General features: G+C 35.7%; 1 protein-coding gene across 1 annotated transcript in view; it reads right to left on the minus strand.

Moving 5' to 3' along the window:
- Positions 1-13529, minus strand: part of HAO1 (hydroxyacid oxidase 1) — a 69895-nt gene that overhangs the window by 32797 nt on the left and 23569 nt on the right. The window contains exon 2 of the mRNA XM_081291729.1: positions 11469-11620. Coding sequence (XP_081147855.1) covers positions 11469-11601 — 133 coding nt within the window. The 5' untranslated portion in view covers positions 11602-11620. The remainder of the gene's footprint in view (positions 1-11468; positions 11621-13529) is intronic.

The following is a 13529-nucleotide window of genomic DNA, read 5'->3' on the forward strand; positions in this document are numbered from 1 at the left end:
CAGCTTTGATGTGCATGGCGATCACATGGAAATGCTGACAAAATTCAGATTCTGACCCATTTGATCTGTAGTGGGACCTGAGATTGTGCATTTCCTAATAGATCCCAAGTGACGTTTATTCTATTGACTCATAGAATTTCATAATTTGAAAACAATGAGGTAGATATTTTCTTTCATGAGTACTCATCTAATGATATGTGTGGTGGGTCCTCCCATCTTTGAAGGGCCACTCAAGATTTTCCTTATGGAAAACAGGAAAGAAAAACTAACCAGGGTGGTAAGGTGGGCAATGACACACATGCCAACATCCAGTCATGCCCTGCTGATTACTCAGTCATTACCTGTTAGTAACCTTCCAAATAGGGACACAAATTCTCTTGCCATGGTTTCTCACGTATTCATCTCTTACTTATTTTAATGTCAAGGAATTAAACAGCATTAGAGTGACAACCCCTCAGCACACTTAACCATCATCACTTGTATTTTATAAGCCTGCTTATATGTGCTTTGGACTGCTTCCTAGATTTCAGATTAGAAGGGAAAATAAATAACCAAATAAAAATGAAATGGCAGAAGATGAGAAAGAAAAGAAAGAAGTTACTCAAAGCTAAGAAGACACAATTTACCAATTATAAAATAGCTTCCAAATGTTTAATATCAGGTCCAACAATCTTACCAACAGGTTGCTCAGTCATCAGTTAAAACTAAAGCACATCACAAAGGCTTGACATGGAAGGAAATTATAGTGCATCTGAGAAGGATGCCAATCCACAGCCACCATCACCCTCACGACACCAGAGAAAACATTATCAAGGGGAGTAAAGGTCCATTATTTGGAAAATTAATTCATGTGGAATAAACCATGTACCCAGACTGGAGTAGAACAATTAAATAATGTGTTACTTTGGGTACAAATGGTTTCCTTGAAAATACCTCCATTTAATGGGAAAAAAAGAATTGATTTTCCCGAATTAAGTTTTTAAAGAAAAAGGAAGAAGGGGAGGGGTGGAGGAGAGAAAGGGGTAATTTGTTCAAAGGGCCTCAGATTTTTTGAAGGTACATTTGATTAAAAGGCTTCTGCAAAACTTAGTCACCAAAACAGCTGCACTGAAAATAATTTTGTTGAGAAAACGAATTTTGTCATCTGCACAGGAAGTCATTGTGTAATGGGGAAAATATGCAATGACAAAGTATCAAGCCGTTGTGTGGTTCTAAACTCAAGGTCTGACATATTGAAGTGTTTGCATAAGTGTGGGCCATATAGTCCACTGTGTGTGTCCGCCTTTCATCATAAGTGCACTAAGGTTACACAGGTTTGCTGAAGACACAATTAACATTGTTGCATAAATATCGAAAATTACGATTGATATTACCCAGAAAATAAAGTTCTGAAGCCTCTGCTCTACACAAAGAATAAAACTTCCACTACAATTATGATCCAAATTCTTTGACGTAGTCAAACAAATCTTAATATACTATTTAGGGAACTTAACCCATTTAAACACTTTCAAGAAAGGCCAGGAAACTAAGACTTAATTATTCTAATACTTCCATGATGCTTCATTGTCTGAATCAGGAACAGAATAAACCTGAGTGACCACACTGCCACTCTATCTCTAGATTTCTTTTTTACTATGCAGAAATATTTGCAAGGAACAAATAGTTTCAGTAACATCTTAGACCTCCCTGCCTTGCCTTTGCTTTATATCTGGGACAGAACTCTATAATAGACTAAAACATTAGCTCTACTGCAATGACTTTCAGGTTATTATTCTGTCATTTGATTGAGCTGTCAGGTCCTGGCATAACTGGCAGATCACACGGAGACCACACCACAGTGAGATGCCTTTCTATGATGACTTTGAGCAGTATCAAGTTTGCACCTGACAACTTCAATCAACCTCTCACAGTTTAACAATCTCAGTGTTGGGACACACATGTGAGCCTCTGACTTCTCACTGTCTCATTTTAATGCACGCAGGCATACTAATTCAGAGGAGAAGCAATCCCATGCTCTCAAAAAAGATGCTCTAGAGGCTAAATTTTGGTAAAAAGTTCTTGATAGTATGGCATTTGATATTAGACTTTAATACTGGTAGGTTTTAATATGTTTTAAACATCATTAAAAATTTGTCTGATTGCAAAGTGAACTGAATGCACTTTTGTGAAAACAAAAATGTAATTTTTATGAAAATGTTTAGAAATGAATTACTCACTGTCTAGATACAGACCTTTCTCAACTTACAATAATGCAATCTCTGGTTTTCAACTCTATGATAGTACAAAAGCAATATGTATTCAGTGGAAACATTTTAAAGTTTGAATTTTGATCTTTTCCCAGACTACCCATATCTCATATTTCATGTTTCTCTTGCAATACTGAGCTACAGCTCCCTGTCAGATATGGCATCATTCAGGCAAATGACAAATGCTCTGCAGTGTACTACGAAGCTAAGCCACAGTGATCATTAGGTTATGTATATTAAATGCATTTTCAACTTAATGATATTTCCCATTTTCAAGGTATTTATCAAGTTATAACCCCACTTTTTAGTCAAGGACCATCTATATATAATATAGCATCATAGGCACGTACATATACAAAGGAGGCCAATAATCTTTTAATATGTGTGTATATGTACACATGTGTTTTGTGTGTGTGAATGCACATGTACATATAATGCGTATCACATGCACTACTTTTCCATTCTTAGAAAAGCAGTTCAAAACATGAAATTGAGCTAAAACTGATCGAAATAAGGGTGAACTAGGATTTTAATTTGTTTGTTTTTACTACAATGACACCAGGAAATATTTGCTTCCAAATGTTTAGTTAATATAATTTGGGCAAAACTTTAGGGAATCTCTTCCCTTTTGTTCCTCCCTAGTTTTGTTTCTTCTTAATAAAAATGCACAAAATAAACCATGATGTCAGACTTTACAGAGTGAAACAGAACGGGTTCAAGTTCCCTCTCCGCCATTGAATGGTTCTAGTGCCTGCTCAAGGATTTCCTTCCCTCTACTACTAGAAGCCACTGACAAGGAACTTAAAGGTCTATCCTGAGGAGAAATAATAGGGATGTAAATAATAGGGATGTCTGAGCATTACACCAAGTGCATAAAAGCCACTTTACTTCAGAAAGACTAAAAGTTTCCTTTAAAGCAAGTCCGGTGTTTTGCCTGGATTAAATAAAATTGAGAATCATGGGGATATTTTCCTAGTAGTTATGCTGAAATGTATATCTACTCAGTCACATAGTACAACACATAAACACATAAATCAATAAAACTTTCAAAAATAATTGGTCTGTGTTTGGAGCAAAGGAAATGACAATTTTTCTGTAGATGTTCTTTCACTCAATGTTAAGTTTGATCACTTAATCTCGGAAAATCCAAAAATTCAACAGCTAAAGCTCTCACCTACGCCCTAACTCAGTTCTCTGGGGTCTGTATGGCTCTTTGTATTACACTGCAATCTGTTCCACCTGCACCTTATAGGTGGTCAGTGCATAGCTGAGTCCTCAAACTTCACTTTGGAATGTCCTGGCTTTGGGGCTCAAAAAGAAAGTGTTTAGATTTAATGGTTTTATGGTCCATCAAATCCTATGTAGTAGCCTCTAATTACATTCAGGGGCAGGAATTTCTTTTTAAACTTTTTTTTTTTTTTGACAGCTTAATACGAATTTGCTAATATGCTGAGCATTCCTGGAACGCATTAGGTGGATTTTAATTTTCCTCTATATGAGGTCCCAGTGCTCCCTCATGTGGCATTTGTCTATATAACAAGTCAGAAGCCCAAGGATGAGTGAATATTTAATCTTCTTAAAATTTCTTTTTTGTTACCCATGTTTAAAAGCTGGGGAAAGGAGGAGTTTATATAACCATGGAAAGTGAAGTAAAATTTTATTTACAGCCATTATTTGCAAACCCAGACGATTCCCTTATTTATGTTCATAAAGCATCAAGTGACAGAGAAAGCATTGTATTAATTGGTTCTCTGATAAATCAGAGATGCTCTATTTATCTCGCAAGACTGAAATGATACTACCTATTGTATATACTGATGGCACTTACATTTAATATTGCTGTTTTCTTAAATATGTTAAATACTTTTAGAATGGATTCTGTGCCCTTCCCTAAAGAAAATAGTGAACAAAACTTTATAATTAAAAATTTTTTAAATAATCTACCAGAGCCTCAAGTGGATGTGCCATTATTGATAGCGCCATTTATCAGATTCATGGTAATATTATAATGTTACAATAATTGACAATTATTAAAATGCTAATTAAATAATCTGTAGCAACATCTTTCATGCATAGCACAGCATGTAAGAAATTCCAGTCAATGTTTTCTAGTGATTTTCTTTCTTCAACAGAGATCCAGGAATTTTATTTTTAATTTTTTGATATTTTAAGACCTTTATATATGCTCCCAAATTTTATGGAAAGCTCATATTTTCTGATAATTTTCACTTTCTATGGCTTGCTTCATTTTCTCAAAGTCAAAAGGATAAAATTATAAAAACATAATATGTTTTCAATTAATATTCCATGATTACAGCATAGGGTTTGCCTTAGGCTACAGTTCATGACATCTGAAATATCAGTAACTGACTAGGATATTATAGACACAGCTCCTAAGAGAATGATAACCTTGAGAAAGGTAATTAACCTCCCCAAGCCTCAGTTTCCATATCCACAGGGATTGAAGAATAATCGAGGAAAGATTCTCAGGAAGATAGAGAAAATGAGGAAAATAAAGGGAAGAATCCTACAAATATAGAAGGGCCATCAGTGGAGTAGAGGGAAGATATAGAGGGGGAGAAATAGAAGAATAAAAAGGGAGGGACTGAGGAGTGAAATTGAACAAACTGTACTGTGTACATATATGAATACACTGCAGTAAATTTTGCCTTTATTTAAAGTGCCAATTTTAAAAATTATAGATATATAAAATAAATATAGAAAGTTATAAATAAACAATAGGAAGAGGATGGGAAACAGGGAGAAGGAGGAGGGGAGAGAAAGAGGTAGCACTAGGGACTAAAGTGGAACAAATTGTGCTCCATGCTTGTATGATTATGTCAAAGTAGACCCCAATGTTATGTATAACTATCATGCACTAATAAAAAGACTTTCTAAAAAAAATAATAATGAACTTTTATTGGGCAAAGGGGAGGGAGGAGTGGGGGAGGGGGCATGGGGTAGGAAAGATGGTGGAACAAGATGGACATCATTACTCTAGGTACAGGTATAACTGCACATATGGTGTGGCGCTACATCATGTACAACCAGAGAAATACAAAGTTGTTCTGAAATTGTGCACAATGAATCAAAATGCATTCTTCTGTCATTAAAATAAATTAATTAATAATAAAAATACAAAAAAATAATGCTCTTACAGCTTTGGACTCTCATATTTTTAACGTGGTAATAAGAAACAAATGAGATTACAAACTCAAATTGCCAGGCACACATTAATTGCTCACCAAATGTTGACTTTGATCATTTTTCATAAGATTCTGAAGTATTACTTTCAGAATTTGCAATATTTATTAAATGTGTTTTTGTGTTTTCAGCAAAATCCAAAGATAAATAGGTATCTACTTCCTCTGCTCTATCTCAGGTGTACAGTATGAGAAAGAAATCAAGCACATACAAATACTCCCCATTTAAACTCTCCACATTTGGCATAAAATGTGGTAGAAAGAGGTAGGATTTCAGGAAAATAAGGAAGGGCAGCTCTGTCCTTTGTACAGAGTATTCAATGAACGTTTAAATGGGATAAAACCATTTATTTATATACTAAAAAAATTGTAAAAAAAAATCCCGCATTTCTGTTAGGAATTTTCAGGTTTTATTTTTGGAGTTTTCTTATTGAAGAGTTTGTTGTTGTTGTTGCTGCTGCTGTTTAGTTGTTTGCTTTGTTTTCTTTTCATCTTAGCAGCAATTTAAAAAAAAAAAATTTTTCTCCTAAGATCCAACATGAAACACAAGTACCTGTATGTTTGGTGACACAACTAAGGTCTCTAAGATCCTGGAAACCACCCTAGCACCACTTTCTTGGCTTAAGCCCCTCATTTTATCAGTGAAGAAACCTAATCCTACAGAGTGAAAATGACCTGCCACAAGAAGCAAAACCAGTTAGTGGCAGATTTTCACATAAATCAGACGTCCCAGCTCAGCAGCCCAGGGGACAGTTGTAGCCCACAGAAGTATTTGCTTTGGCCCACATATTGTTTCCTCAAATAGTGTTTTAGAGCATTTTGATTTATTTGCCAACATATAAAAACCAGGAGATTGTACATAAAATCAAGATTTCTGGCTTCTCTTAAAATATTTGAAGATTTGGCAACCCCTCATCCTCACTCCTTGGGGGGAAGAGTCAGTGAGCCCTAAGATGTGGCTGCCCTCTTTGGGATACAAATACAATCTCAGCAAGGATTGGATGGAACTTGTGATCTCAGGTTTACTACTTTCTCCACCACTTGTGCGGTTGTTTTCTTAATTCCTTCCCTCTTCAGACATTAACTTTACAAGCTTAACCCTTAAAGGCCTTTTTTGAGGCCCCCTTTATAAAGCTTAAGACAAAAATATTTTTAGCTGAGAAAAAGGAATTTTCATTCCCACCAAGGTTAAAATGGAGAGGACTTTCTGAAAGTGGGTTTTTACATGTGAAAGAGAAATATTTGGAGGGCTTTGGATTTGGAAGAAGGATAAATAAAAAAATATGCCCCATTTCTGTAAGCACTTACTTCAAGAATCCTCACAAGAATCCCTGAAAGTTCTTATTTGTATAGGTTTGCCACATTTAGTAAATATTAGGTTTAAAAAGTGATTTGTTCTTTATCTAAAATTCTCATGTAACTTGTCCCTGTATTTTTTTCTGGCCACCTTATATTAATTGCCATTTTATATTTTTTAAAAAGTTTAGCTCTGCTGGTAATTCTGAAGTATAAAACAGCAATCATACTATGAGGTGAGAGAAAAGGCCAAAGTTTCTTTAAAGTCAGACTCTGTGAAAACGTCTGAAGAACTCATTGGGAATTGAAGACTACATTGCCCTGGCAACATTCAGAACTTTCTGGAGGCACATACTAATTACTTAAGCCAGATCATTCCCTATAGATTCAAATGGCCTTCACTCTCACTGACTACAGTGATGGGGACATTTTCTCAAGAGACAGATTGCTAACTAACCTCTGTCCTCTCAACTTGGCACCTACTTCTCTTCCTTGCAAGGGGCTACATCCCTGAAATCTGGAAAATTCAGGGGCCAGTTAACTAGGAGAGTTACAGAAAAATCTCTTCATAATAACATCCATAGATTTCACAATGTGCCCAAGGATTGTGATTACTAGAAACGATTCCATTTTCTTTTGAGGGATGATGGAGTAAATCAAATAGAAGCTTCATAATTGCATGATGGTTTTCTGAGTTTCAGAAAAGAAAGTAATCTTTACCAAGTATGAATGTTCTTATACTATTACTTAAAATTTTCCCATGGCTGCATATAGCCCTCAGTTAACTATCATCCTGGTATTTATTCCTCTGGAAGCCAACGATGACAGGATGATTGAGTGCAAGTTGTTCTAGGTAGGGATGATCCCAAGGTGATCACTGGACGATGGAGGGAGTGAGAGACAGATATAGGAAGGTAGCCAACCAGGAAGACAAGGCTGATGGGCAGGAATCTTTGGTGGACAATTAGAGCTCAGTTCCATTGGGTGACAGTATTAGTAAATGCACAAAGAGAATTGAGCTATTTATCCACCAGCTATTTATCCATACATCACACATTCATCCATTTACTCCCAACTTAGCCATCCATGGGCTCCTGCGGCCAGAGAAAATGTCAGGCAAAAAGTTGCAGGTTCAGAAAAAAAGGAGGAACAATGTTGGAATATATCTGGGGCACCAACAGAATCTACTCCAGGGACACATCCCTCCCTTCCAAATAACCCATCATTCCACAACGAAAACACTGTGACCCAGAAATCCACTTGACTACAAGCCAATAACCACTGGTTTGGGGGGTTAATCTGAATGTTAAACAGACCAATAACCCATTGATGAAAGCCTTAAAAATTCTGAAGTTCTCCAGGGAGGTTTCTCTCACAAGTCTGGAATATAATCTTTCTGAAACTCAAGAAGTCTGGAATAAACCTCAAGGGAGGTTGATCTTACAAATCTGGTTACTCTTGAGAGCAGTGTAACCATTCATTGACATCACCAAATCCTCTATGACCTCAATGTCACTATATTCTCTTCATTCTGTCTTTTCCACTTTTTTCAAATGTCTCTTATATATTTTGTTATCCTGGAAGAACTACTTTGCATGCATCTAAAGTTATAAATTAATTACTTCCACAGAATTGTGATTGGCAAATAAATGGATTTCTTCTCTTGACACTTCAGAAGATTTTTCCAGACATTCAAGGCCAGGAGGGACTCCAATTCTGGAGACAGAATAGCTGGATCTGAATCTTACCTCTAACCCTTATTATCCATGTAATCCCGAGCAAGTTACTCATCTGGTGTGTAACTTGGTTTCTCATGCGTAAAATGGATTTAACAATATGGCTTGATTCTCCAGGCTGTTTTGAAAATTCAATCCTTTAATAATTGTAGTGGCCTTCATAGTGATTTATAAGTGTCTGCTAAATAACTCTAAAGGGATTAGACTCTAATGAGCATTTAATATCCTCTCACAGTTTAGTGCTCAGGAAAATAATGTTAGATAAAATAGTTCTACCTAGGGGTTGTGGTTGCAGCTCTGTGGTAGAGCGCTTGCCTAGCATCTGTGAGTCAATGAGTCTGATACTCAGCAGCACATATAAATAAATAAATAAATAAATAGATCAAGGTCCATTTATATATATATATATTAGTTATATATAAAACTTACATATATATATATATTTTTTTTTAAATACTGACTAGGCTCTGAAGTCATTCATAGTTTCTAAATAGCTTTCTTTTCTTCTTTACTGACACCCTATATTCACCAAGAATAAGGAACACTAACTTTGGCACCATTAAAAGTGACCTTACTAACTAAGAAACCTGCTTTCTCTGTAATTATAGCCATTTGGCCAAAATGAGACACTGACACCTGTCAAACATCAAGTAAAGGTGTATGTATAAAAGCAACTTGTTAGCTCTGGGATGTCTTACCCACTGCTTATTAATTTCTATACTTCATTCCCTTCATTTCCATTCTCTTTATGGTTTTCCTTTTTTCTCCCCTATTTTAAATCTAACTTGTATTGAATTCTTCTTAAAAAAATCATCCAAAGAGCAGTTTATAACTATGGACCAAGAGTCAGAAGAATAAAAAATCAGGAATAATCTCATCACTCACGCATAAACCTTTGTAAACTCTGGTAGGCATCCTCATCTTTAAATATATACTTTTTAAAATATTAAATAATAGCAATTTTCTATGTCATTATACTCTATGATATCATTTTTAAAAATTTCATTCCATTTTCAATGCATCCTACTTTTTGCAACTTATCTCCAATGATTGAGACATTTTTCCAACTTTTTGCCTATTAAATATATAATAGATGTGCTAGAGATTACACTCTTGCCAAGCATGTATGAAGCCCTGAGTTAGAACCCCAGCACTGCAAAAAAATAAAAATTAAAAAAAATAAATTAAGAATAAGAAAAATAACAGATGGCAAAGTCCTTGCAGAAGTGTTTTTCCTCAAAGTACTACTTTCTTGGAATTCCTAGAAAATAATGTGTAGCATCACATGGAATTCACATTTTTAGTGCTTTTTACTATGCCAAAATACTTTTAATGCCTAAACATTTTTAGAAAGATTATTCCACCATACATTGTTCCTCATCAGCTTTCTAAAATGCACAGTTTACCTCTAACCTCAGCATACTGTATGATCTGAAAATAACAATTTGATATTTAGAAAATGAGAAATATTGTTATGATTTACATTCCTTTGCCTATCAGTGTAATTAAATATTTTCCATCCGTTTATTGGTGGTTTTAATGTTTCCATTTGTTAATTTCCTACTTACATATTTATTTCCACTTATATATTTTTGTACCTTTTGGGTGATATGTTATTTTCTTTCTCAAATATATGGGTTTTTTTATACAGAAGGGACATTAACCCATTGCTGTCACATTTTATCACTTTTTTCCAGTTTGCCTTTTTCTTTAAATTTTTATAAAAATTTTAGAGCAATAATGTTTTAGTTCTGTATGTTTGTTTGCTTTTCTTTACTGGTTGATTCCTATGGCATCTTAGCCCAACTTTAAATAGACATATACCCATTTCGTATTTAGTAACCAGTTTTTCCTTCTCCTTGCCTAATTTTCAGGATTCTCATAAATCAATGCCAGGAATCCCAAGGCCACTTACCTGCATGTGGTCTAGGATTAAAAAGAAAGAAGGAAGGAAGGAAGGAAGGAAGGAAGGAAGGAAGGAAGGAAGGAAGGAAGGAAGGAAGGAAGGAAGGAAGAGGGAGGGAGGGAGGAAGGAAGGAAAGAAAGAAACAAAAATAAGTGCCAGCCCCAGTTGCCTAAGTCTGCCAAAAACCCAGAAGAATCCATTCTGACATCCCTGGTAGAATTTTGTGGCAAACATTTCAAAGAGGAAAATTAATCCACAAGATCTTTAATTTTTAGAACTAAAATAGTATTTGGTTCATGCTCATTTGGCCTTCATTTCCAGTTCTACTGAGCATCAAAAGATGTCAAGTAAAATTTATTACCAACTTTTATAGGAGTTTTTAAAGCAGAAATTACAGTGATATATGCATAGCCTTTTAAATGCTAATCATTGCTAAGGAACTAGGAAGTTCAAAAATTAGGCACAATAGGAGATTTCTTTACATCATATTTGATTTTCTCTTTGCTGTCTCTTAAGGCAGTTGAAAACGCTCTAATGGAAAAATAATGCATCCATAAAAAAGAATCTTAATCCAAAATCATAGGAGAAAACACAAGCAATCTGATTGCTTCTGTTCTTTTCAGTGTGAAATCACTTTGGCTTGGAGAAAGTAGAAGATCTTTGAAATAGGGTAGCTACCTAGTTGAATCCCACTTCTGCCCCTACATAGCTGTGGCCTTGGAAGAGCCATTTCTCAGACCTTCATTTTCTGAGATGTTGATATTAACACCCATAACTAACATTTATTGAGCCACTAATCTATGCCAGGAACTTAATATGTGTGAACTTATATTCTCAGTAACCCAATGAGGCAGGTATGAATTTTATCCTCATCTTATAGCTGAGGAACCCAAGGTGTAGAGCAGTATGTTGCCCAAAGATATACAACTAGAAAATGGAAGAGCAGGATATATAGCATTTTTATGATAGAACCAACAAGCTTATTTTTTCTGAGTTCAGGGAAGTGTTTGCTTGATGCATCAGAGAAGATTTGCTAATCATTTTTCTTCTTCTGTCCCTGTGCTAAGGACATTCTTCCTACCTCTCACAGTTGCAAGTTCCCCATCCACATGAGCCATGCGCTGCATGGCAGTAGCCCCAGCACATATTGGCATGCTGACCCACTGTCCTAAAACAGAAGTTGACAAATCGATTTCAGCAACATTCTGGAGCATCCTTGGATATAGCTTCCATCTACGATTAAAAAAGATAAATAGCTTTAGAATTTCAAAATATAACCAATGATTTGATATGGCATTTTATTCTGAAAGAAAAAAAATATTAGATTTTTTTTTGCATCAAGCAGATGATATCACAAAGCTAAAAGACAAGAAGCAATTTTAATTGCTAGGGCAGAAAGTTAATAATAAGATGATAAGGAATATGATGCAGTGTGTACATGTATTGAACAATACATGGCACCCCTTAGCATGTAAAACTTTATTTTTATGTATGTATCAATCAAAATTCAAACATACAAAAAAAGATGACAATGAATTTCCCAAGCTATTTACTTATTTATTTATTTATTATTTCTTACTAGCAGTTTTTAATTAAAGTATAAAGAGCATATGGTAGAATTTACCAACACTTTTGTACATGTTTGTAGATTGTGAAAAACATATATAGTGGCATAAGTGCTAAGAAAATGAGGAGCCTTAATAGCTCAGTTACTCCTAAATTTTCCCATGCCTGCCACCTTTCCTGAATATGCAAAGTACATTTAGTCCATCTTCAAGAGTTCCCAAAGTATTAACGGTTTCAGTGTTGCCTAAAAGTCCAAGTCCAGAGTCTCATGTTAGATTTAAGACAAATTCTTTACTGTAAGTGTGAGTCACTGTAAAAAGCAAAAGCAAGTTATATATATCCAATATATAGTGCCACGAGTAAACATTCTCATTACAAAAGGAAGGAATAGATGCATGTAATGAAGGAATGGGTCTAAAATCCAGCCAGGCAAACAAGTCCTGCATGTGTACAGACACTTGGTAGTGAGATGTGATAACCAAAAGACTTGTGTAATTCCATCCCTGTGGCCTTGTTGGTTGTCATCCAATTGGCCTCTCTTAGGCAAGCTGTCTGCAGTCAGCAGCTTCCCTTGGTAGGTGTTCTATTTAATTGGCATCTCTGAATCCCAGGGGTCTTTATTGCAGCTTTGACTTCTTTCTGCTGACTTCATGCATTGTCTTCTCAAAGATGCCTGCAAGGATTCCAACCCTGCTACACTTTTCCTGGCCTCCCAGACCTTTGAAATCTAAGTGGAATCTTCCCTGACCCCCTAACTCCAGCATCCTGCATTCCTGCAGAACCAGCACCAAGGAGATATCAACAGCTGCTGCCAGCTCCAACAGTACATGGGACTCCTTGGATCAGAGCCGCACCAGCTTCTGAAAGCCGGGGCAGCTGAGTGCAGTGAAATCATTCCTGGGCAAAGAGATTTCCAGATTCCCCCCATTGGCAGAGTTCCACCAAGGTGTCTTCTCAAAGGAGTTTTCATTTTTACACCCTTGAACCAGCCATGAGTGTGATCTTGCTGATTCCTCTCAAAGCATCTTTCCTATTCTTTCTGTGCAAAGTACTTAACTTCACTTTATTGGTGATAATCTCTTCAGCAACCACATCTTCTTTGGCCCCAGTTTTATTTGTGTTTTTTTGTCCAAACCACAAATTTTTAAAACTTATTTTCTTCTGCATTCTGCTTCTGATTCTCACAGTAAACCTGTGAAAATAATTTAGAGGAGGAGAGATTTATTTGGGGCTCATGGTTTTAGAAGTTCAGGCTATGGTCAGCTTATCCCATTGCTGTAGGCCTGAGGTGAGACACAACATCATGGAGTATAGCACAGAGAAGCTTCTCAGCTCATGGCAGCTGGGAGGCAAAGAGACAAAGCCCCACTTGCTTTTACAGTAAAACACTTCCCATCTCAATCCTCTGACAACCATAAATGTGTTTTTTGTTGTTGGGTTGCTTTTTTTGTTTTTTTGTTTGATTGTTTGGTTGGTTGGTTTTGTTTTTTGTTTTAAAAATTTTGCTTTGCAAGAATATCCTAGAGTCTTTAATAATATTCTTTTTCCTTTGAATATAATGAATTTGAAATCTGTC

Source organism: Spermophilus citellus (genome assembly GCF_964194105.1).
Source record: "Spermophilus citellus genome assembly, chromosome: 4".
In the NCBI taxonomy this organism is placed as follows: domain Eukaryota; kingdom Metazoa; phylum Chordata; class Mammalia; order Rodentia; family Sciuridae; genus Spermophilus; species Spermophilus citellus.